Source organism: Lampetra fluviatilis, chromosome 23 (assembly GCF_964198595.1).
Source record: "Lampetra fluviatilis chromosome 23, kcLamFluv1.1, whole genome shotgun sequence".
Classification (NCBI taxonomy): Eukaryota; Metazoa; Chordata; class Hyperoartia; order Petromyzontiformes; family Petromyzontidae; genus Lampetra; species Lampetra fluviatilis.
In genome coordinates, this window is record NC_136297.1 from 1412864 (window position 1) to 1433504 (window position 20641).

Genomic DNA, 20641 nt, shown 5'->3' on the forward strand with positions numbered 1-20641 from the left:
CCCATCAACTCGAATGGAGACCCATAGACTCGAATAGAGACCCATAGACTCGCGTAGAGACCCATCGACTCATGTAGAGACCCATGGACTCGAATAGAGACCCATCAACTCGAGTAGAGACCCATCAACTCGAATGGAGACCCATAGACTCGAATAGAGACCCATAAACTCGCGTAGAGACCCATAGACTCGCGTAGATACCCATAGACTCGAATGGAGACCCGTCAACTCGTGTAGAGACCCATAGACTCGCGTAGAGACCCATCGACTCACGTAGAGACCCATAGACTGGAATGGAGACCCATCGACTCACATAGAGACTCGTCGACTCGCATAGAGCCTTGCACATGTAATGCGGGCGTAAGCGACCTTCCGGATGTGACGTCACGGGGGGGTGGAGTCATGTGACGTGGGTGGAAGGTTCGGGTCCTTAAGCGGGTAAACCGGAAGGGGAAGTCAGTCGGGGTGTGAGCGGAAAAGAGTGAGGCCACGCGGGCGGGTGAGAAGAGGGGGGGGGCACCGACGGCTATCGGGAGCCAACCCCGAAGACAAGAGGAAGCTGCGGAGTGGTGTGCAGCTGCAGAGGAGACAGCCAGAAGGGCTGCGTGTTAGAGGCAGCGGTGTGGCTGCCAGGAGGAGCAGGAGCTGCGGAGAGAGAGAGAGACAGAAGGGCTGCGTGTTAGAGGCAGCGGTGTGGCTGCCAGGAGGAGCTGCGGAGAGAGAGAGAGACAGCACGAGGCTGCCAGGAGGTGGAGAGAGAGGAGTTGCAGCGAGTACAGCCAAGGGGGGCTGTGTGAGAGAAACAGCAGCGGGGCTGCTGTTGTGGATCGGGCCGACATTGGAGTCAGCACCGTGGAGAAGCTACAGAGTAAAGACAGCCGTGTGGGTGTACAGCACGAACCGAATAAAGGACACTGAGCCAGACATCGTGGTCCAGTCGTTTATTACACACAGACTGAGATTAATCCGGGTTCTCTCGTGTTGTAGTCAGTTGATGGTCTCATCTCGGTGACGGCGCAGACACACACCCACGCACAAATCAAAACGTAGCCTCATTCAATTAGATTTCTACACTCAACTTTGCTAAATTCCAGCCTGTGAGAATAAACACGACAATCGAGTTCGTCGACTACCATGCGGTGAGCAATTACACCCTGGGGCAGGCGGGCGGGGTGAGGGGAAGTGCTGCCCCCTGCTGCCCCCTGCTGCCCCCTGCTGCCCCCTGCTGCCCCCTGCTGCCTCCTGCTGCCGAACTCGGAGGGGATCCCAGAGGTCCGCTCTTCTGCAACAGCCGATCGCCGGCGGCAGGGCCGGACTTGAGGTTCTTGTAGGCCCCAGGCACTTCTGTTTCCTTCGGCCTTCAGTGATCACTTTCCAACAGTTGGAACTGCTGCTGCTGCTTGCCGCCGTGTCACTACTCCCGCCACCGCTGTCACTCCGCCTGCTTGCCGCACGGTTCTTCGTCTAGCCGGTTGGACAGACGCCGTTGCTGACACGTTTGTTATTTGGTCCTGTCTTCCCTTGCACCGCTGCTCTCTATTGAGAATGAGAGTGTGCGAAAAACACCATGTGGGTGGGTGGCTGGCTGAGTGGGTGGCTGGCTGAGTGGCTGAGTGGGTGAGTGGGTGGCTGGCTGAGTGGGTGAGTGGGTGGCTGGCTGAGTGGGTGAGTGGGTGGCTGGCTGAGTGGGTGAGTGAGTATGCCCTAAGCACAGTGCCTACTGTGGCCTATTGGATAATACGGCCCTGGTGGGTGGGTGAGTGGGTGGGTGGCTGGCTGAGTGGGTGGCTGGCTGAGTGGGTGGCTGGCTGAGTGGGTGGCTGGCTAAGTGGGTGGCTGAGTGGGTGAGTGAGTATGCCCTAGGCACAGTGCCTACTGTGCCCTATTGGATAATACGGCCCTTGTTAGCGAGCGAGCGGCCTGGCAGCGGAGCGTGCGTCGCAGGGCGCCCATTCCGATGTGAGCGGAACAATCGCGACCTTTGCACCCCTCCCCCCCCCTGCGAGAGATCGCCACGCACAGAGAATAATTATGACTATTATTACGACCATCATTATTAGCACCGCTATCCCGGCACGTTGGAAGCGGCGCTTGGGCGTTTGGGGATGCGCTGTTGGCAAGCTCTGCACTGCGGGCGTCGATTCAAACGCACAGCCGTGCGGGGCGGCGTTCAGCAGCGGCGTTCAGCGGCACGTGGTGAACACCTCTGAGTCTCGTGCGGTCTCTCTGTGGCGAGGAGATGTTAACTACCTCGCCTGGTATATAGGAGGTCTTGGGTTCGATCCCGACCCTGACGCCTGCTGTATTTCTGGAGTGCGTGTCTCTCTCTCCCCGTGGTCGCGTGGGATTTTTCTCCGTTTTTTTTGTCCCCTCCACATTTCGAATTGACGTCACGCGATCACAGTATTTGGCTGCCGGTCACGTGATGATGGGCCACTTTGCTGGTGCGCTATCATTTGTAGCCAGGTCGCTTTCGAAAAAGAGCTGTATAGTAGCTCAGTGGGGCCTTATCTGGTCAAATAAAAATGGATTACGAGTTTAGTTGAACTCGGGCCGTCGAGTTCATCGCAGTGCGCTAACCAAAGCGCCACCGCTCCGACCGCTGCTTGAATACCAAGGGATGCAACCGAGCAATGCCCATGTCGTGTTTAGGCTTCCGGAGCGAACGCGATGGAACGAGCAGCGAGGGAGCACGGAGCCGGCCCGAGGTCTCGGCAGGGTTGTGAGTTCGCGTCCTGGTTGGGGGGGTTGACTCGGCCCATCATCCCTTCGGGGCTCGGTAAAACTAGTACCGCCTTAAATTTCGATTTAAAGCTTTCATGACTGCAGGGATTCATCTTCTTGGTTCTTTCGGTAAAGTCACGTAGAATGGAAATAATAAAATATTTTTATTATATAATTTTAGTATATTATTTTATTATATTATTTTATTATGTTTTATTTTTATTATTTTATTATTTCCATTCTACGTGACTTTACCGAAAGAACCAAGAAGATAGTACCGCCTTGTGGGGAAGTGGACAGTACTCGCCCCCCGCTGTAGGAATGAGGAATTGCCACCGCTGGCTCAGGGCTGAACGCAGGAACGAGCGCCGCCTCGATGCTCGATTGGAGCGGCGGCGTGCCGCGTGGGCGAGGCAAATGTGCGGCGTGTCGAGCACCCGGCGTTGGTGCGTTACGTAAAAACCACCGGCGGTCCCGGGAAGAACTGCATTGCGAGTCCCCTTCTGTTGTCCTCTACTCTTCCCCAACTTCGTCTTGTGCCAGGTAAGGCCCCGCCGAGCTGCTGTGTAGCTCTGTCTCAGAAGCGTCCTGGCCACAAGCAGATGGCTCAGCGAAGTGGCTCATCATCGCGTGGACATTGAGAGCAGCCAAACACTCTGAGCGCGTGACGTTGATCCTAAATGTCGAGGGAAACACCGGAGCACCCGGAGAAAAGTCCACGCGACCGCGGGGAGAGAAAGAAACGCAAACTCAGAGGATACAGCAGCAGGCGTCAGGGTCAGGATTGAACCCACGACCTCCTGCATACCAGGCGAGGTTGTCAACATCTCGTGACCGCGTGTATTTTGGCTCGCCATCAAAGCAGTGCTGCAGAGATAAGCAGCTTGGACCGGTTTTGTCCTAATCGGGACCCAATCGGCACGGCGCAGTCACTGCTGCAAAGTCGGCAAAAACCCGCCGGGCAAACGAAACGCGGCGTGAAAATCATCGCGGCGCCCAAACACCGCGCATAAACTCCGCAGACGTTTACCCCCCCCCTCCCCGCCCCATTTTTAAATGTGGAGCAATCTCCTCGTGAGGTCTGCATCACTCAGCAGCAGCAGCGGCGGCGGCTTCATCAAACCTGGCCCTCGCGTCACGCAAAGCCGCTAGTGACGACGCGTCCTCGGCGTCGTGCGTAGTTCACCGGCAGCGCGCGGGTCGCCCCGTCTCGGTTTGCTCGTCGCGCCTTCCGCAGCGGGATCTGTCGTGCCGAGCCACGTCGCTCGTCCCCACTTCATTTTGCCCTCGTGAGAGCAACACGAGAAGTGGGAGGGGGGGGGGGGAGAGGAGATTTGAGGGTCTGTTGGACAAGAAATGAGAGCAAAAAGGATGGGAACGGGAGCACAGAGATGTTACAGACTGGAGGTTCGTTGAATTTCTTTCGCACCCTGCGTAGCCAACCGTGCTCATCGGAGGCGCCGCGGCGGTTGGGATAACAAAAAACTAAACGGCACGAAAAAGCAGTTACCGAGGAAAATGAGTTTTTCATTCGGCCTCTCTGCGTACAACTCCCCCCCCACCCCCCCGCCATTCTGGCGTGGCCCGCGACAATCGCGCTGACCGCGCGGAAACGCAGAACCCAGTAACGCCTCATCCCCCCCGTACGTTGTTCCCTCTTGCGTGGTGGTGGTGGTAAAGAAAGAAAAAACACGCAGCCGCACTTTTTACACAACAAGCCTTCAGGGGCCGCACGGCCCCAACGCGACCCTCGGTTATGAGCAGCCCAATGTTACGTTCATTGACGCAGACCGACGTTACGTTCATTGACGCAGACCGAACATTCCACGCGGCGTTGTCTTCGTGCAAATTGCGCGTGGCGTCCGCCGAGCGGGAAGGAAGAGGGCCGTGGGCGGTGAGGCTGGCCAGGCGGGTGAGCCGGTGCCAGCAACAGTCGCTCTGCAGTTCTATACGTATGAAGATGTTTTTAAGACGGCGAGCGAGTGTTCATCTGACGTGTTTGGAGGAAGCCGGAGCCAACCATCTCTGCAAGAAAGCGGTCCGAGTTCAACGCGGCAAACTCTATAAATGAGCACGTTTGTTTGTTACTTTGAGAGACAAATACCGTAGGGGAAGAATGGCTGTTATTTATCTCGTGTGAGCATTCTCCAACAGTATGTTAAGGCTATATGGGGGGTCTTTGTTTGTGTATGTGCTTGTGTATGGGGAGCGGTAGCCCCACCAAAACTAAGCACTTGCCTGGTATTTTGTGCCACCAAACAATCCACCCCCTCAGCTCCCCATTGGAGATGGAGCAGTAACAGAGAGAGTGGAGAGTTTCCCATACCTGGGCAGTATAGTTATGACCAGCTCTGTGTGCCTTTGACCTAGCTACGTTCTGATAGCAGAGGTCTCACTACGAATCAGTCGGGCGGCATTATATTTTCATCAGCTGCGCAATGCTGTGTGGAAGCTACCTGGTCTGTCGCTCTGCAGGAAGCTTCGGGTCTTCTCGGCTACAGTCATGCCCTTCCTTTTCTATGCTTGTGAAACGTGGACCCCTCTAATGGAACATTTGCGCCGGTTAGAAACATTCAGGCTGGCCAGCCTACGATCCATCCTGGGTTTAACCAGGCTGGATTGTGTGAGGAGCTCACAAATCCTTGAGCTCCTCCGGCAGGCAAAGCTGCGTTGGCTGGGTCATGTCGCCCAGAAGCCCAGCCACAGCATGCCCAAGCAGCTTCTGTTTGGCTGCATAGAGGGGGCTAAACGGGCGCAACATGGACTGGAGAAGAGATGGAGTGATGCGGTACAGGAGGATGTGGAGCTGAGTGGACTTGCCGACGACTGGTACCAGCGGTGTCAAGATTGGCCTCTATGGAGGAGGTGCAATGACAACAGAGGGCAGAGGAGCCACGCTCACAACAACGAGCGGAGCACTGTGCGGCTAAAATGTAGCAAGTTGGCACAGTAGGGGGTACAGCTGGTGCATCACCAGTTATCTCAGTCAACAAACCCATGGCACCTGCTGGATCTGTCCCGAGACCTCCTCCTATCAGCGAGCCTTTTACATTGCACGTGGCCTCAAAGGGCACGTGGCCTCGCACAGCCCCCGTGGTGACGTCACCGTTACTTAGTGGAGAATTGACGGGTATTGGTATTAGAGCGGTAGTGTAGCAGCAAGTGCACTGCGCTACGCAGCCTCAATTGAGTACCTCGTGCGGTGTATACATCACCACTGGGGAGACAAAGGCGGCTGGGTGTGGTTCTGGCCACGCCCCTGTTGTGACCGCCGTGCCGGCCTTAATAGGTGCTCGCTAACATCACTTGTCCCAACAGTCTTTTAAAGGCTGCACGTGGGGACCTTTATCTCTGTGTGTTTTTGTGGGCGCTCTCTTTGCTGGTCACACCACACACACAGCCTGCCACTGCCGATACGACCAGCAGGAAGTTTACAGCAACAACAAAAATCCGCGGCAGTCGCCACGAGTACCAGCGCTGCCTTTCATGCGGGACCGGGGGAGGGGCTCCCCCCCCGCACCCCCCGCCCCCCCTCCCCACACGAAGCGGAACCCACAAACGGCAAAACTCCGCGGCGCGCAAAGCGGCAGTCTCGCCGGAGCGTCCGTCCGCCAGGCTGGGAGGATCTATCCCGCGTCGCGGCGACGAGTCGCGGTGATCGGGATTACCGTCCGGCTCCATCCAGCTCCTGCGTCTGGCTGTCTCTTGGTCTCGTGTCCGCCAGATCGGTGAGCGCGGCACTCCCGAGTGGAACGCTCGCCACCGTGTGGTTCCCGCGCCTTTTATTGCGGCACTCCACGGCGGGGGTCGCACGTGGCGGGGTGCCCGTTCGCGCTTCGGTACGTTCGGCCACGTAGCCGCTCGCGATGTTTTTTGTTGCAAACGTTTGCCGAGCACAGGGCCCAAGAGGGCGGCCCGCAAACGGGCGAGCGGAGCGGCCAGTGGCGAGAGCGGCGAGAGGTTGAAGGTGAACGCCTTAAGGTGTCATAGCGCACGCGCGCGTGTTTGTAAGTGCGCGTGTGTGTAAGCGTGCGCGCGGACACGTTTTTTGCGTCGTGGTTTTCGCGAGCGACGCCGGAATTGTCCGGTCAACTTGTGGCGGTCGCCGTGCGTGGTCGAGGGGTCGCGGGGTCGCGGGGTTGCTCTCCGTCCGGCTGCTCGTGGTCTTTCCCTCTTGCCTGCTGCCTCGTCTCTCGCGGCCCAGAAGCCTTCGCAGAGGCCACGTGCCGGGCCCACGGGCCCACAAGGCGAGGAGACGTGCAGGGTCTGTAAATGGTGTGTACGTATTTTTTGTAATAATCGTATTTTCAACACGTACATTGGTGCGGGGGGGAGGTCCGACCGATGTTCACGGATCAGCTGGACGTGTAAACGGGGAACCCTGTAAGTTCCGCGAGGTCTGCGGATGGATTCTGTGGGGCCGTTACAAAGGGTGGGGGTAGATGGTCTGAAATTTATAGTGTTCATCCGCAAGCATCGGTCATTTGGTAATTAGGTAGGGACATTTCATGCGTACGTTTCACAATTTTTCGTCAGTTCACTGCCGGATGAGGGCTTCCCCACGCCTGTGGAGGTCATGGCGGTTGTTTTGACCGTACTTCACCATGCTCGTCGCTGCCTCTCGGTGGGGCGGGTGCCCACGAGGGGTACCGGTCCACGGCACGCCGCCGATGCGAGCCGTGGCCCGGAATCGAATCGCGGGTCTCTCCGGATTCGTAGCGCGGTGCGCTCACCGCTGCGCCACCGCTCCCCCGTCCCCGCCCCTCAAGAGCGGTTGCTAATTTGTATCCGAGTCGCATCACCTCCGGCGGCAGTGGTTAGCGATGGGAAAGTACCTTTAGGTCGTCTCTCGCCACGAGCAGTGGAGCGTGTCGCTCACGGGCTGCTCCTCCAGCCCCCCCCCCCGCTTCCTCCTCCTCGGCGGTCTCCGTGTGTGTATCTGCGCGTCGATCTCCACTCCACGCTCCTCACCGGTCGGGGTGGCTCACTGGGAGAGCGAGCGGCTCCCGAGGTCAAATCCTCGGTGAGGGGCGGAGGATGGGGGGAGGGTGACCCATCGTCCCTCTTCCTCCTTGTCGATACAGTGAGTGCCATCGTGCGGCGGAGCCCAACGGTGGATTTTCTGTGGGTAGACTCTCCCCTGCCCCCCGCCATAGGAATGTGGAATTCCCAACACTGGCTCTGCAGGGCGGGTAAGCTGGAGATGGGCGACCGGTGCCTCGGCGCTAAGTTGAGCAGGAAATCACTTTGACTTTCAAAAAATGTAAACAGAACTGAGACTGCCCGGTGTGTCTGTTGAGTCGGAGCGTGGTGATGCTCGTGATAGTGGCGATGGTGGTGGCGATGGTGGTGGTCGTGATGGCGATGGCGGCGGTGATGGTGGTGGTGATGGTGGTGGCGATGGTGGTAGTGATGGCGGTGATGGTGGTAGTGACGGCGATGGTGGCGGTGATGGTGGTAGTGATGGTGGTAGTGATGGTGATGGCGGCGGCGATGGTGGTGGCGATGGTGGTGGCCGTGATGGAGTTAGTGATGGCGATGGCGGCGGTGATGGTGGTGGTGATGGTGGTAGTGATGGCGGCGGTGATGGCGGTGGTGATGGTGATGGTCGTGATGGTGGTAGTGACGGCGATGGCGGCGGTGATGGTGGTGGAGATGATGGTGGTGGTCGTGATGGTGATGGTACGCGCGCCTGAGCGTGTGTCCCGTGGGGTGGCGACGTGCGCACGCTGTACCACGGCGTCCGTTCCGGCGCCCTCACCGTTGGCACGGCGGTCGTTTACACGGCCCGGCGCTGCTCACGTGTGAGTGTGTGGTGGGTGGCCCGAGTTCGATTTCCACTCACACCGGTGACGATAATCTGAACCGCTCCTGAGCCTCCCCCTAAGTCGACTCGGCCTCAAATGATTACCTGGTGCAGTGTGTAAAAACATCGGCCGTGGTGCTGGCCACCCATCCCCTCGTGTGCTGTACCGGCGTTCGTAGGTGCTCGCGAACGCGTGCGCATGTAATGTTATCCGCGTGGCTGTACTCTGTGTGTGCGTGCGTGTAATGTTATATCCATGTTCCGCTTCACACGTCTCTTCCGCAGACTCCGCGTGCGATGGCCACAGAGGGAGCCTCCACGCCGGGCGGGGTGAGGCCGGCCTCCAGCAGTGAGGAGCAGCAGCAGCAGGAGCAGCAGCAGCAGGAGCAGCAGCAGCAGCAGCAGGTGGCCTCCTCCACGGCCAAGCAGGCAAGAGGCGGACAACTCGGACAGCGTACAGAGACAACGCACAAATACAAATATTCCCCTGCGTAGCCTTAACAAACTGTAGGGGCAAGTGCTGTTTTCGATTAACACCTCTGAAGGCCGGCACGGCACACGGGGGGGGGGGGGGTGACCAGCATCGCGCCCGGCCGCCTTTGTCTCCCCAGTGGCGATGTTTACACCTGGCACCAGGTACTCATTTGGGGCTGAGTCGACCTAGCGGAGGCCCAGGACCAGTTCAGATATAAGTGACCGGTGTTGGCCGTGAGCGGGAATAGAATCCGTTTCGCCAGGTTCGTAGCGCAGCGCGCTAACCGCTGCACCACCGCTCCCCACTGCACCACCCAGCACACAAACACGTATAGTACGACACGTCATTAATTAAAATATAAGGAAGATAAACCAGGCATATGCGTGGGTTGTAAGGGCTGTGCTTCCTAGTATTCACGTGAATGTAAAAAAATCCCACTGGCAGGGGAGATGAGTCTGTAAATCATCCGTGTGGATGATTACATCTCTCTCTTTTTTCCCATTTTACGCTCGGGCGGTTTCTTAGCGGTCAGCACAAGTGCGATGATATTTTTAATTACTCGGGGGAGGGAATTAATCGCCGTGCCGGTTGGCGCGTGAGGTCCGGTGGCTCCGCGACCCTCCGCCGGGCAGCATTGACAAACGGTGTGTGGTTTTTATTCTTTGTCGCTACTCGTTTTAAACGCTCTTCGTATTCAACGCGATCCAGGCGTAGTCATGCTCAGTGCGCACGCGTGCGTGTGTGTGCGTGCGTGTGTGTGTGCGCGTGTGTGTGCGTGCGTATGGGGAGCATGAGTGCGCTGCGCTACGAACCCGGCTGCCTGAGTTCGATTTACACTCACGGCCAACACCAGTGACGATTATCTGACTGGTCCTCGGCCTCCCCTAGATCGACTCAACTTCAAATGAGTACCTGGTGCGGATGAGTAAAATCATTTCCACTGTGGAGACAAAGGCGATCGGCCGTGGTGCTGGCCCACCCACCCCGGCGTGTGCCAACAATCTGTTAAGGCTATACGGGGGATCTTTGTATGGGGAGCACGTTAGCTAGAAATTCTTAACGTGGTTTTGTGGTAATTAAATTGAAGGTGGAGGGGCTACCAGCCCCTTGCACTCGTCAAGAGCCCCCATTTGGCTGCTGTGGTGGCGACAATCGCCGCGGGGGGAATGGCCGATGTTGCAATTCGCCTTCCTTGCACGGCACAGCTCACATCCACGGCACAGCGTTACCGCCCGGCACCGCCGCGGAGGTAGGGGCCGGTTTTTGCCGGACGCTTCACGTGGCCCCTAAAGCGCACTTAGCCTGGCAGGAGCGCCACGGTGACGTCACCGCCACTTAGTGTCGAATGGCGGTTGCTGCTGCTGACCGTATGGGGGGCGGTAGTGTAGTGGTTAGCGCTGCACTACAAACCCGGCTGTACAAGTTCGATTCCCGCTCACGGCCAACACCAGTGACGATTATCTGAACCGGTCCTCGGCCTCTCCTAGGTCGACTCGGCCTCAAATGAGTAGCTGGTGCGGTGTGTAAATATCTCCACTGGGGAGATAACAGTGACCATGCGTGGTCACGGCCACCCAATCCCTCGTGTACCGTGTCGGCCTTCATAGGTGCCGCTCGCTAACAGCACTTGCCCCAACAGTCTATGGGAGGAAACCAGAGAAACGCGGAGGAATCCCAGGCAGACCACGGGGGGAGAGAACGCACCGACTGGGCTCGGCGAGGCTTCCGAGTCGGGAGTCGAACCCCCAGGTCCCATGCTGCCGTGAGCCATCGGTGCCACCACGGCCGCCGCCCGAACGTTTCGTTCCGCCCGCTCTCTGGACGACAGAAACCCGCCGCCCCTCCCTCGCTGTTGCCAACAAGCCGGGGGACTCGCCACAGCGGCCGCGGGAGAGCCAACTGCGGAAGTTGGATTTCAACATTTCACAGTCGGGTGCCCCCCCGCCCGCCACGCACACCACCCCCCCTCCCCCCCCTCCCCCCCCCTCCCCAGCCACCCAGCCACCCAGCCACCCGTGGCTTCCATTTGCCTCTCCCTGTCTACCCCGCGCCATCGGCCTGGAGCCCCGTGCCAGCCTGGATCGGCACTGGACGTTAAAAAAACAACGAGGATGAGAACCCATGCCACGCTTGCATGGATCCTGCGGCGCTTTCTAACGTGGCGGCGCCTTTGTCGTCGCTCGCCCGCCCTCGGTTAGGGCGTTTAATCGGTTCGGTGGCGGTGAGAATTATTGGTGGCGATGGCGTCACGCTGAGAGCCGCGCGGCGCGCTGGCGGTGTCGCGCGGTGTGCGTGACGGGGGTCATGGAGGTCGCGGGGGTCGCTGGGGTTGTTGGGGTTGTTGGGGTCGTTCGGGTGACTGGGGTCACGGGGGTGACGGAGGTCGTTGGGATCGCTGGAATGGCTGGGGTGGCTGGGGTCACGGGGGTCGCGACGCGTGACGTCGTCTCCTCCTCGGCCGGCAGCACCGGTCACCCTCTTGGCGCCGGAGCTGATCGTCACCGAGCGCCGTTACTGGAGCTCGAGTCCCCCGGTGGCGACGCAACCGGACACTCGAGACGCGTCGATGTTGGATCATCGCTACGGGCATTGCCGTGCCGCCCCCTCCCCCACACCGCCCCCGCTACGGACGGTGCCTGACGCCTCAACGCCATCACCTTTACCTGGCACGCACAACACTGTACATGTCGCCTCACCTTCAGGAAGGTCTGCACCAGCGATCGGCAACCAAAATAACAAGAGGAGTAATTTTGTTAGAATTGTGTCAAAAATCAACTCAATTTGTCAAGAGCCCCGCAGTGCTGCGTGAATGCCAGACGGCGGCCCTTGATGAATAACGTCACGAAGCAATCCTTAAAGAGCCGCATGCGGCTCCACGACCGATTTACAGCCCCTTCGGATGATTGCTCCCTCCCCATGCCGTGTGGGCGGTCACGGGGGTCGTCTGTCCGTACTTCACCGCGCCGGTCGGTGGGCCGCAGCGGCTCGGACACCGCGCGGCACCGCCGATCGCCGTGGCCGCACTCCGCCAAAGCGGTTTAGACTTCCATTCGGCGCTCGTCCGTTGCTGCGGTCGATCGATTGACGAGGCCTTGGTGCGACGTTGGAAGGCTGTGGCCGCACGTGCCGATGAGACGCCAAGCGACGCCATCTCAGTCTCGCCACGTGCAGGGGAACCGCAGCTTCCGAGCCATCTCAGTCGCGGCTCGACACCTCGTCACGCAGGGAGAAAGAAGATTTTTTATACTCACAACGAAGGTAAAGGCGCAGCCCTGCGAGTGCTAGCCGACGACGCTGCTGGGGGAAGGTGCCTCCACTCGAAAAATAAGTTCCCTTTCTGCTCGGGAAGGGGCCCTCTACTGGGCACGTGTGAAAAAGAGCTTCACAGCTCATCGGATTTCTCCGGGATGAGAACAGATTCTGATTGCGAGTACGCCGCTCTCGAGAGCCCCTGTCGAGTACTCGGCCTCCTCGTCCCCAACGCCGGCCGGACGTCGCGCAAAGGGAGTGAAACCAAGCACGTGGTGCAGAGGGAGTGAAACCAAGCACGTGGTGCAGAGGGAGTGAAACCAAACACGTGGTGCAGAGGGAGTGAAACCAAGCACGTGGTGCAGAGGGAGTGAAACCAAACACGTGGTGCAGAGGGAGTGAAACCAAGCACGTGGTGCAGAGGGAGTGAAACCAAACACGTGGTGCAGAGGGAGTGAAACCAAGCACGTGGTGCAGAGGGAGTGAAACCAAACACGTGGTGCAGAGGGAGTGAAACCAAGCACGTGGTGCAGAGGGAGTGAAACCAAACACGTGGTGCAGAGGGAGTGAAACCAAGCACGTGGTGCAGAGGGAGTGAAACCAAGCACGTGGTGCAGAGGGAGTGAAACCAAGCACGTGGTGCAGAGGGAGTGAAACCAAACACGTGGTGCAGAGGGAGTGAAACCAAGCACGTGGTGCAGAGGGAGTGAAACCAAACACGTGGTGCAGAGGGAGTGAAACCAAGCACGTGGTGCAGAGGGAGTGAAACCAAACACGTGGTGCAGAGGGAGTGAAACCAAACACGTGGTGCAGAGGGAGTGAAACCAAGCACGTGGTGCAGAGGGAGTGAAACCAAGCACGTGGTGCAGAGGGAGTGAAACCAAACACGTGGCGCAAAGGCAAAGGGCGTCTGCGGCAGCGTCGAGGCGTGTCGGCGCGCGAACGTCACGGCCGCTGTCGACGGTCGTGGCGGGCGAGGCGGGCGAGGCGAGAGAGAGGCGTGGCGTTGTGCAAGCTCCGCGCGTTCCTCATTCCTTCATGCCGTCCCGTCGCCACCATCGCCGTTCCCGCCGTTGTCAGCAGCGGCACCAGCAGGCCCAGTGAGGTGCCTCCTTCCTGGTTCCTCTTGAGCGGATCGCTGTCGGAAGGTCGCGGGTTCGAGTCCTGGTTCGGGTTGGGCTCGACTCAGGCCGAAGACGGTGGAGCTGCGTTCAGGGGCGTAGCTGATTTTAACACCACCATGAGCACCATCACCACCACCATGACCACCACCACCATGACCACCATCACCACCATCACCATCAAAGGAGAAATATCCCCCATATAGCCTTAACAGACTGTTGGGGCAAGTGCTGTTAGCGAGCACCTATGAAGGCCGGCACGGCACACGAGGAGGTGGGTGGCCAGCACCACGCCCAGCCGCCTTTGTCTCCCCAGTGGCGCAATGTTTACACACCGCACCAGGTACTCATTTGAGGCTGAGTCGATCTAGGGACAGCCCAGTTCAGATAATTGTCACTGGTGTCGGCTGTGACCAGGAATCGAACTCGGGCGGCCGGGTTCGTAGCGCAGTTTAGCGCTAACCGCTACACCACCGCTCCCCACGCCACCATCACCACCATCGCCACCATCGCCACCATCGCCACCATCGCCACCATCGCCACCATCACCACGATCGCCACCACCACAGTTCGACTCACAGGGCGCTCTTCCTCGTGTTAATCCAAACTCACCAAGACTCTTCAAGACACGACTGTCTCCCGTATAACAATAATCTGTCAGGCTATAATAATATGATTGTAGTCGCACCGTGTGTTGGGTTTAGAGTCGGACAGTCTTAACCAGTGACAGTGTTGCTAAAAAGCAACACCGTACAATACTCACTCTTAAGTTGCCGCACGTCTTGCTTTCATGCGCATGTCAGTTAGCGGTACTAATATTTTACGGCGTGTGTATTCTTTGGAAATATTCTTTGGAAATATAGCGTCTTCATTTGTAATGATGTTCTTTGGCATTCACGGTCAACTGTTGGAATATTTTTTGCTTATCTGTTGATTCAGGGGTGCCCCCCCCTGCGACCCACTGGGCCCCCTATGCGTCGCATAACGCTGCCACATAACCCGCCCCAGCCCCCCATAGTTACACCCTTGGCTGCGGTACATCTCTGTTGCCCCGGCTACTGTTGCCACGGCAATCGTTGCCACGGCTACCATTGCCACGTGAACTTCACGCGTGCTGAGGGACCCCGGCCCTTAGCAAGACGCTGACCGCACCGTCTCATTCATCACTCTGTGTTCAGCCACCATCACCGCCATCACCACCACCACCGCCACCACCACCACCACCACACGTTGCAACAACAGACAAAGATCCCCTGTGTAGCCTTAGCAGACTGTAGGAGCAAGTGCTGTTAGCGAGTAGCAGCACCTATTAAGGCCGGGGCACGGCACACGAGGCGGTGGGTTGCCAGCACAACACCTGACCGCCTTTGTCTCCCCGGTAGCGATGTTTTTGCACACCGCACCAGGTAATCACTTGAGACTAAGTCGACCTAGGGGAGGCCCAGGACCGGTTCAGATAATCGTCACTGGTGTTGGCCGTGAGCGGGAATCGAAGAGTGCTGTTAGCGAGTAGCAGCACCTATGAAGGCCGGGGCATGGCGCACGAGGGGGTGGGTGGGCGGCACCACGCCTGGCCGGTCACAACAACATACTCACCCACTCACTCACCCACTCACTCGCTCACCCACTCACTCGCTCACCCACTCACTCGTTCACCCACTCACTCGCTAACTCACTCACCCACTCACCCACCAACTCACTCACTCACCCACTGACTCACTCACCCACCCACTCACTCCCTCACCCACCCGCTCACCCACCCACTCACCACACTGCCGGTCACCTGACTTCTCTTTCTGCGTCTTTCCTCGCCCTCCCATTGTCCACCTCCCCAGGTTGTCACAGTAACCCTGCTGCTCAGTTCCAAGACCCGATTTACACGCTCGTCAGCATTACAACTTTGATGAGAGTGCTGTATGTTGCTGGCCGCTTGGCATTTTGGTCCCTTGGGTCTTAGCTCGGCAGCCGCGGTGAACACCGACAGCGGCATCGATGTCGCGCGAGCCACCGTCGGCGCGGCGCACCCGGCGGCCGTGACGGTGTCAAGATTTTCACGACGACGCTCTCGTGGCCACCGCCCCCCGCGCCCCCCCCCGCCCCCCCCACTTCCCCGTGAGTCACGTCGCGAGCTGATTGGCCCGAGCGGGGGATGGCGTGATGGATGATGCGGCACTCGACCCGCGCAACGCTAAGTCGCTCCGTCCACGCGAATGAGATACAGAGGGCCGCCCCGCCCCCCCCCCCCCCCCCCCAGGGAAAAGGGGGGCCTGAAGGGGAACAGTTGCACCCCACCCCTCCCCGTGCAAGATGTTAACTACCTTGCCTCGTATACAGGAGGTCGTGAGTTCGATCCCGACCCTGACTCCTGCTCTATATTTTGAGTTCGCGTGTCTGTCTCTCTCCCCGTTGTCGCGTGGATTTTTCTCCGGGTCCTCCGGTTTTTCCCCTCCACATTTAGAATCAACGTGACGGGTTCAGAGTGTTTGGCTGCTGCTAGACATTTCCACACGACGAAGATAAGCCACTTCACTGAGCTATCACTTGTCATGGCCAGGTCGCTTCTGAGAATGAGCTACACAGCTCAGTGGGGCCTTACCCCGTCAAATACATAGTGGTAGTAGTTTAGGGGCACCCGCCGCGTGCGATGCATCGTTTGAGTCGATTCACGGCCGTGAGATTTGTGCGCACGAGCGGTGACGGCGTGACGCACGTCCCACGCGGGATATACGTTTGTGTGGCGTTGGCGTGGGAGCTGTCAACCCAGCGACACGAGAGTTTGGTTCCCGGCCGTGGCTGACGATGGGTGGCGAGTGATATCGGAACCGGTCCTGGGGCGCGACCTCCTTCCTTCACCGAGCCGCACCCGCCAGTGTGTGGTGAAGTATGACCGCGTCGGAGACCCGCTGTCATGCATTGGTGGAGAATGGCTGGATCATATTTTCGTTGTTTCCGTTTAGATAGTCACATGATGTGATGACAAAGCAACTCACGTGCGCCACTGACGGGGGGGGAGATGGGGGTGGCGGGGGGTGGCGGTGGTGCTGGTTGTGTTGCCCCTGACGAGGGGAGGGGTGGTGCCGGTTGTGTGAGTTGAACCCCCCGATGTGGCTCGGAGAGCTGAATGGAGTTCAAGACAACTCCCAGCAAACACCGCCTTGTTGTGAAAGAGCCAACGCAGAAGATCCCCTGGGGTTTGATCTTCCACCAAGCTGCTCCCGGTCCACCCTAAACTGTATCCACTGCACAAACCACGATACCTGATGATGATGATGATGCACAAGTGGTAAATGTGAAACTCTCCGGCAGTGTGCGACTGTGGCCATCCAGAACGGAGGCGGAACGCAGCGTGTAGCGACGCAACGCCCCGATCCACAAGTACAAAGGAGAGAGACACCGCAGTGACAGCGATGACGATGATGATAATACACGACTCCGCTGGCTCCTAACGTGGTTGTCTGCTTGCTTGACCACCTCAGTGTGAGACCGTCGCCGCTGTAGCTCCGCGTCTCCATCAGCAGCCGCACGACCAAAGCTCCGCCGCACGCCTTCGGGTCGTATCACTTCCTGAAGAAGCTCCCAGCACGTGGAGCGAAACGTCGGACACATCGTGCCGAACTACGCGCAGGACAGTGTTTAAACGTCAGCGCTGGGTCGACAAGAGGTGGCGTGCCGTGGTGCTGGCCACCCACCCCTTTCGTGTGCCGTGCCGGCCTTCGTAGGTGCTACTCGCTAACAGCACTTGCCCCAACAGTCTGTTAAGGCTACACGGGGGATCAACATCAGCATTGGGGAGACAAAGGCGGCCGGGCATGCTGCTAGCCACCCACCCCCTCATTTGTCATGCTGTCCTTCGTTAGCAGCACTTGCCTCAACAGTTTGTGTGACTACACGGGCGATCTTTGTCTCTGTCTGTCATATATGCGACGCATCGCGTGCTTTCAGATGCGCTACTGCGGCCGTCTGGATCGTTCTTCCTTCCGATATTAGGAAGCCACTGGGAGCCATGACAAACTAATTTCTTTAGAAGTGCTTCTTGCCGTTAGTTTGTGTCCTTCCCCCCCCCCCCCTCCGGAACCTCCGATTAGCGCGATTGGCTACGTACGGTGCGAAAGAAGTTCAACAAAAACACATACATCGCTACACATGAGAAACAATTTAATCTATACGCAACCCATTGGCCCCCAATGGCCTTCCGGAAGGGAATACTTTTCAGCAGCATTGATTCTACTAACTATTGACTATTTTATTTTACCAGGCAAGGCCCACTGAGCTTCACAGCTCTTTTTCGGAAGCGACCTGGCCACAAATGATAGCTCAACGAAGTGGCTCATCGTGTGGAAATTTATCGCAGCCAAACACTAAACGCACGTTTCTAAAAACTCCAAATATACAGCAGCAGGCATGAGGGTCCAGATCGAACCCATGACATCCTGCGTACGAGGCGAGGTCGTCAACATCTCTCCACCGTGGCACCCCGATTCGGTCCAAGCCAAACCCTTGACCGGTTTTAACAAACAGTATCTCATCAGCAGTGTGGTGTTTTTTTTCGCGTGCGAACTCTGTGGGCAGGCGCCGGCGAAGGGCAACACGAGCGAGTCGACCCCCGCTGCAGCGGCAAAGGCCCAGGCCCAGGCCCGGGCGGGCAAGAAGGCCAAGGGTGCCGCGTCGGCGATGGCGTGCAAGGTGGCGCTGCTGGATGGTGCGCAGTACGAGTGCGAGGTGGAGGTGAGGCCCCGCGTCCCCAGCGCCAATCCCCACGAATGCCTCCCCCCCCCCCCACATCGCCGCTTATCGCCATCGCTCCATCCCACGTCTCTCTTCATCCCACGTCTCTCTCCATCCCACGGCTCTCTCCATCCCACGTCTCTCTTCATCCCACGTCTCTCTCCATCCCACGGCTTTCTCCATCCCACGTCTCTCTTCATCCCACGTCTCTCTTCATCCCACATCTCTCTCCATCCCACGTCTCTCTCCATCCCACGTCTCTCTCCATCCCACGTCTCTCTCCATCCCACGGCTCTCTCCATCCCACGTCTCTCTCCATCCCACATCTCTCTTCATCCCACGTCTCTCTCCATCCCACGTCTCTCTCCATCCCACGTCTCTCTCCATCCCACGTCTCTCTCCATCCCACGTCTCTCTCCATCCCACGTCTCTCTCCATCCCACGTCTCTCTCCATCCCACGTCTCTCTCCATCCCACGTCTCTCTTCATCCCACGTCTCTCCATCCCACGGCTCTCTCCATCCCACGTCTCTCTTCATCCCACGTCTCTCTTCATCCCACGTCTCTCTCCATCCCACGTCTCTCTCCATCCCACGTCTCTCTCCATCCCACGTCTCTCTCCATCCCACGGCTCTCTCCATCCCACGTCTCTCTCCATCCCACGTTTCTCTACATCCCACGTCTCTCTCCATCCCACGTCTCTCTCCATCCCACGTCTCTCTCCATCCCACGTCTCTCTCCATCCTACGTCTCTCTCCATCCCACGTCTCTCTCCATCCCACGTCTCTCTCCATCCCACGTCTCTCTTCATCCCACGTCTCTCTTCATCCCACGTCTCTCTCCATCCCACGTCTCTCTCCATCCCACGTCTCTCTCCATCCCACGTCTCTCTCCATCCCACGTCTCTCTTCATCCCACGTCTCTCTCCATCCCACGTCTCTCTCCATCCCACGTCTCTCTCCATCCCACGTCTCTCTTCATCCCACGTCTCTCTCCATCCCACGTCTCTCTCCATCCCACGTCTCTCTCCATCGCACATCTGTGAGGGATCGTTTTCTGCCCCTGTGTGGAATCCTTTCCCGTCTCTGTGAGGAATTGTCGTGAGAGCCTACTCCCCGTTAAATTGGATGATGTCATTGAATGGTTGCCACCAAGTAACGTCCCCCGCAAGCCTTTAATCGCGTGCCGGGCTCAGGAGATAAACGCTTGGTGGGTTAACCGCTTGCCAGTGGAAAGGAAGAAAGAGATCATGTGGTTTGTGATTAAACAAAAAATCCTCCACTCGATCACGCTCGGCAGCGGCATCTGGCGCGGCCCAATTAGCGCGGCTAGGCCGGGCCTCGGGGGAGGCCTTGCCCACCTGCTGCCCATCATGCCCCCATGTCGGCGGGTGGGGGGGTTGGGGGGGTTGGGGTGTGAGTGGCCGTGCCGCGGTGCGCGCACCGCCTGCTAACGAGCGCCGGCATGAATCGTTCCCCTTGCTTGCACCGCCGCCGCGGTGTGTGTGTGTGTGTGGTGGGGAGCGGTAGTGTAGCGGTTGGCGCGCTGCACTCCGAACCTGGCGACCCGGGTTCGATTGCCGCTCACGGCCAACACCAGTGACGATTATTCGATCTCATTTACAGCGCCAGTTAATCGTCACCGGTGTTGGTTGTGAACGGGACTCGAACATCGGGTCCGCGGGTTCGCAGCGCACCACAGTGCTAACCGCTACACTGTCGCTCCCCATGCACAACAACAACCGCCACTAAGTGGCGATGACGTCACCACGGTGCTTGTGCCAGGCTAAGTGCACTTTTACGGCCACGTGAAGTGTCGAACGCCCGCTGGCAGGGGGTCACGGGACAGACCCAGATGCTATAGCTTGACTGACCGGAGATGACTGGCCGATGGCATTGAAGGCTTCACGAACTACGTGGTCGAAAAAGATGTTCAATTATGTGGGAGCCAGAGGACATCCCTGTCACACCCCAAGGTGAACAGGGAATGGCTCTGACTCCTGGCCACGTAGTTTTACCCGGGCCTGCCCACCATCATGATTGTGAGCAGAGAGTCAAGGACTTAGAAAGCACGAAGAATAGACCAGAGCCCAGGTCTATTGATGGTATCATATTCCTTGACCAGGTCAATAAAGCAGAGATGTAGGTCCTGTTGAAATTGCCCACACTTCTGCTGAAGCAGACGCACAGAAAATATTGCATCTGTGCAGGACCGCCCTGGCCTGAAATCGCGTTTGGGCTCCACAACCCTCTCCTCAGCATGCCTGGACCTTTCCCGGCACACTGAGGAGGGAGATGCCCCTGTAGTTGTTACAGTCTGTGCGGTCCCCCTTCTTAAAGAAGGGGACCACTAGGGCATTCTTCTAATCCTGTGGAACCCGTCCAATGGTCCAGACCACTGCTTCTGTGTCAGGTCATAGAAGGTATCTGACTCATGGGCCTTGTTCATCTTCGGTGAGGGCATAAGTAACCACGACCACCACTCCTCGCCTCCGGTTGATGGGAAAGCGAGCCCACAGTAGCCTGGGGCTGACAGCTTCCCA

At 58.3% G+C, this 20641-nt stretch overlaps 1 protein-coding gene across 11 annotated transcripts in view; it reads left to right on the forward strand.

Moving 5' to 3' along the window:
* The window catches only part of LOC144940603 (protein 4.1-like), an 85559-nt gene that overhangs the window by 30033 nt on the left and 34885 nt on the right, over nt 1-20641 (forward strand). For 5 of the 11 annotated variants that reach the window (XM_078866840.1, XM_078866838.1, XM_078866835.1 and 2 more), the window contains 2 exons: nt 8816-8959; nt 17945-18100. In XM_078866840.1, the coding sequence (XP_078722966.1) occupies nt 8828-8959; nt 17945-18100 (288 nt within the window). In that variant the 5' untranslated portion in view covers nt 8816-8827. Of the gene's footprint in view, nt 1-6327; nt 6453-6544; nt 6564-7899; nt 7917-8815; nt 8960-17944; nt 18101-20641 lie in introns of those variants that run through there. The other 6 variants (XM_078866845.1, XM_078866844.1, XM_078866846.1 and 3 more) reach the window with 4 other exon arrangements.